General features: G+C 28.8%; 1 protein-coding gene across 1 annotated transcript; it reads right to left on the bottom strand.

Moving 5' to 3' along the window:
• Positions 1-743: 743 nt before the first annotated feature.
• On the bottom strand, positions 744-2,209 carry LOC139864339 (TGACG-sequence-specific DNA-binding protein TGA-2.1-like). The gene is made up of 6 exons (XM_071852916.1): positions 2,189-2,209; positions 1,760-1,837; positions 1,612-1,639; positions 1,229-1,500; positions 855-1,100; positions 744-758 (listed from the first exon to the last, which is right to left on the bottom strand). Exons 1-6 carry the CDS (start codon positions 2,207-2,209, stop codon positions 744-746), a joined length of 660 nt encoding a protein of 219 aa, XP_071709017.1.
• Positions 2,210-4,844: the final 2,635 nt, after the last annotated feature.

Here is a 4,844-nt window from a genome sequence, read left to right as displayed (position 1 = left end):
TTTAGTAAGAAAATTCCCTAGTTCTTATATCTTGGTGGGTAATCCACGTGTCATCTTGGGAACTATTTTAAGGAAACCGTGTTAAAACGGGCGTCATCTTCTCTTGGTTAGATTATTCATATATCCTTTTACATATCCTTTGACATTTTATTATATTTAATTTCTTATTAAAATGAATATATAATATATATTTTCAAGTACGACTTCCTACAATAACATGTCTAACATATAAGCTCATTGGTCCATTAGTACTCTAAAATCAATAGGTGATAGAGTGATATGCTCATAGGCTTATATACTAAAATTTTTACTTTTCTACTTCCGATATGGGATGACTTTCTTCTTTTTATAACCAACTAGTTAAAGACCCGCGGGATCGCGGGAATTTTGGAGTTATGTTTTTAGAAGACTAAACGTTTTATATTATGAAAGCAATTAATTTTGAACGAACATGAAATATATAATTATTTATGCTGAATAGTTTTACATAGTTTAAAAACGTAAAAAAACAAAGTATCCATCAATAAAGAGGAATGAAATAAATTTAATAAAATATGATGAGTTCGTAATTTATTTACATATGATCATCCGTAATAGTGGTGTATATGCTATCAAATCGTTGTCGTACTCTCGAACATATCAGACAACGTAATTAATCGTTTGATATGATCATGAATTGTGAATAATGCCAAAACACGTTGTCTTGTTTTGAATATTTTGTGAATACTTGATAGAGTCTTCTGTCATAACGCATCAGCCTATAAATAATTAGGATAATTTGAACAAAGTTGTGTCATATAAGTTAAACATGAATGAAAATCTAAATGTAAAATAAAATTTATGATATAGTATACCTCACTCATAAAGTCATGCATAATAGTAAGCTTTCCAACCAAAGAGGACATTGAAGTAAGGTAATTTGTCATTGCAGCTTCATCACCTTTGTTGACAAAATCTTGTCCGATTAAAGTATTTGATATGGTTGCTTCTAATTTTGTAAACTTAGAAGTTAGTTTATTCTGTTGGTTGGAGATATTAGTTGACAAAGACTCCATTGCAATACTTTGCGATCCAAAAAGCTCAATGTGGTTTTTGATTAACTGTTATAATGAATTTCAATGAATGAAATAATATTATACAGATTTTGACGAAATTAATATTGAAAAATATTAAAGATATATTTAGGGTTAATAAAAAAAGAGTAAAGGATAAGGTAACGTGAATTTGCCTTCAACATTTTAGTTGGACGTATTCCACCAATCCACATTGTACATCGTTGAGCATGTGTCATCCAAGATCTATATATAATAGTAAACACATGAATTTTTGACGCATTTTTCTTAATATTAAAAATCGTATAGAAATGTGATAATGTGTTATCGACAATTGGCAAGATATCTGCTTCAATAAATTCTCCAATTAATCGTCTACGTAGTTGCATTATACGTTGGCTGTGTTCACCAAACCAATCATTAAATTGTTTGTTGAAGTTAATAGGATCTGAAATACAAATATGATAACATTGTGTCTATAATAAACGTATGATTTAAAAAATTCATGATGATATAAATAATAAATACGTATAAAGATTGTTGTTAATTGAGTATATACCACAATTGATGTCTTCATTAATACCAACCTGTAAGAGTATGTCAACGGATTAGTTAATTTTAATTATTTTTGTTGTTGTTATATAATATACAGTGTAATCCTTGAATTAGTTGGTTGTTTAATTGTAAACATGAAATATAGGACATACCTCTTTTAGCTGTTCGTTTTTCAATTGTATTTCCTTGTTCAATTCTACAACCTTTAACTCCAAATTTCGCATGTATGTCTAACAATCATATAATAGTAAGTTAGGTAAATTAGTTTAAAGTTTACTGATGTATGTTATATGAATAAAAAAAATCTGCAGATTTGAACTGCATCTCTTAACAGTTTCTCGATTGAGGATCTTTTTCTTTTCTTTTTGCAAAGATGTACAAAAATTTAAAATTAGTATGAATGTATGACTGGAATAATGAAGAAAAAAATTGTATGTAATACGATTCATATATTATTGTCCTGTATCTGTGTTAATAAAAAAATATAGATGTTGTTATAAAACATTGAATTTGTTTGAACATTTACTTATCCGTATGTCGTTATATAATTCCAGCACCTGATAGTATGTGTAAAACCGTACCTGATCTGAAGCATCATCCATTGTTGCAACGTATTCACTGACTGATGAAGATTTATTTTCAAAAGAATTGAGATGATCTGTATGTCATGGATAAGTATATGTTCCCATATAATGTTGTTTATAAAGTCAAAAAATTGAAAGCATAATTTTAGGAAATGAAGTTATACATTTATAAGTTCATCATAATTATTTTAGATTTTGTGGTATCTTTTATATTAAGGTTTGATTTTTGAAATGAGTTTTTGAGATAAGGTAATATAGCCAATCAACAATTTATTTGTAAACCGGATTTAGAGTATTAAAATTTAGGATGTATTAAACGCTATGGAAGTATTGATCAGAATCTACACCAAAAATGTATTGTGTATTCAATTTTTAAAAGTCAAAGGATAAGATAAACAACTAATATATAAAGCATTAGAGATAATTTCCATGTATATATGCAAAACGTATTCCATAGAATCATAATTTATTAGTTCCTGTTTATATAAGTTAGCAAACAAAAACAATTGATTAAAAATGCTACCATTGACTAATTTGAAAATTTGCTGAGAAATCATCTGTTGATCTTTCATCGGGTAATAATATGATACCAGATGATCGTATGGATTATCATCTTCTTGAAATACGTCTCTGTGGAGGCAATGTTTGGGTAAGTTTGTTAACTTTGTTTTTTTAACACTGTATATGCATTAATTTTAATTCTAACACATTAATACATTGTTGCCTTTTCGAATAGAGACTTCCTGAGAAGTTGAATGGAGTTTCAGGGCTGAAGAGTGAAGCTAATGTTTGTTGCTTGAATGGCGTAGGTGGAAGCTGGAATTGGCGGTTGAAAGAAGAGAAGGGTAAAAAGAAACCAAACTTATGTGTTTCTATTGGATTTCCTAAATTTCGTGCAGATAAATGGACTAAAGGATGGTGATAAATGGACTTTCAATAGTCAACAAAAGTTACCCGAAATGGTAAGCGGTGAAGGGTGAAATTTCATAAATTTTGTATCAGGCATTAAAGGTGTCTTTGGAGTTTTATTCATGCTGCCAGAATATTAGTAGATTAACATTACAATATATGTGAGAATCTGTACTAATAATACGATGAACAGGTAAATATATAAATAATACAATCATATTTAATTGTAAAGGATGATCATGAACACGTGGTATTAATATTAGTAAAAGTATTTAGAACCTGATTGAATTGGAGACATGTTCTTCTTGTCATTGGTTGTAACGATCTTCCGCTTTCTGTTAGACATGGTGAAAGTTACTTGTTCAAAGTAAATTATGAAGATGAAAGGCAATGGAAATGGGAATACTTATTCACTTTGCCTTGTAGGTTTTAGTTGGAGGGATATTTAAAATTTAAATTTTTTAAAATTATATGGCGTATTCAAAAATTTAGTAATCATTAAATGATTGGTCAAATGTTAGAGATATTTTTGCCTAGAATTATGCTTTACAGATTGTTTATGTGACTATAGAGAATTAATTGCATTTAAATTTGAAATAGAAAGTATTGATTACTTGATGATGGCAATTCAAATCATTTTTATTGATTTCCGATTTGAATTAGTCAATAGTTATTGTGGGAAATTGATATCTTTCAATTAATATGATTAAGTGTGATGCGAAAATTTCTAAGTTTTAGTTATAATAGAGATTTGATTTGGTCATTATTTTTGTGCATAATGGTTGGGTCAAATATGATCCTAAATTAAATGATTTAAATTTCACAACTAATTGGCTATAAATATGATACAATAATATTTTTCAAAATTGTCTTTTGAATCAAAAGTATAGATGACAAAGGTCAAACCCATATACGCTTCCATTGATGTGTATTATGGTAGTGACTTTGATTCGACATACAAACATTTCAATTACAATCGTGGATTCAAAAGTTCGTTTCCTGAAGTTGATGTATCATCGATTTGTTTAAACAAATTGTTTAATTTCTTGAAAGACAATGTAATTTTCGAATGGACTGATGTTCTATTTTATGAAGATGATTTTGTTGAGGAGTTATCTGCAAAATACCTTCAAACGGAAGAACAATGGTCAAGTATAAAAGAAACATTATTCTGGCGTTCAAATCGCATTTCTCTTTATTTGGTGATTGAAGATGAAGAAACTCTAGGATGGAAATACATTGATGAGTATAATGAATGTGATGAAGATATGCCAAGTGGTCCTTTTTATGATACGGATGGTATGTTTTATTCCGATTCAGAGTAAGAAAGCGATTCAGTTGACCATTGTTGACAAGCAATTATGTTCAATGGCTTTGTCCTTTTTAATGTTATTTTTAATAAACTTGTGATTCAGTTGGATTTTTCTGTTTTCCTTATCAAAAAATAAATCAAAGTGAAGTTGAAAGTGTTCAAGAAAATAATGGTAGACAAAGTATTGATGTATGTTAAGAGGTAAGAATATTAAAATGCCATCATTCATAAAATGCGAACACGCGCAAAGGAAAACAAAACATAAGGTAAACAAAATCCCAAAACAAAAAAAAATGACAAAGTGAATGTCAAACGATCACACATCAACTCTCTAACGAATAAAGTATTCAATTGAGCTGACGTACGCCCTTATTCAAACAATATCGAAAAAACCAGATCATAAACGAATGATGGCCAAAAAACTACACCGCT

The sequence above is a fragment of the Rutidosis leptorrhynchoides genome, chromosome 8 (genome assembly GCF_046630445.1).
Source record: "Rutidosis leptorrhynchoides isolate AG116_Rl617_1_P2 chromosome 8, CSIRO_AGI_Rlap_v1, whole genome shotgun sequence".
Lineage (NCBI taxonomy): Eukaryota > Viridiplantae > Streptophyta > Magnoliopsida > Asterales > Asteraceae > Rutidosis > Rutidosis leptorrhynchoides.
Note: the sequence above shows the minus strand (reverse complement) of the source record. Positions and strands in the feature narration are given on the sequence as shown.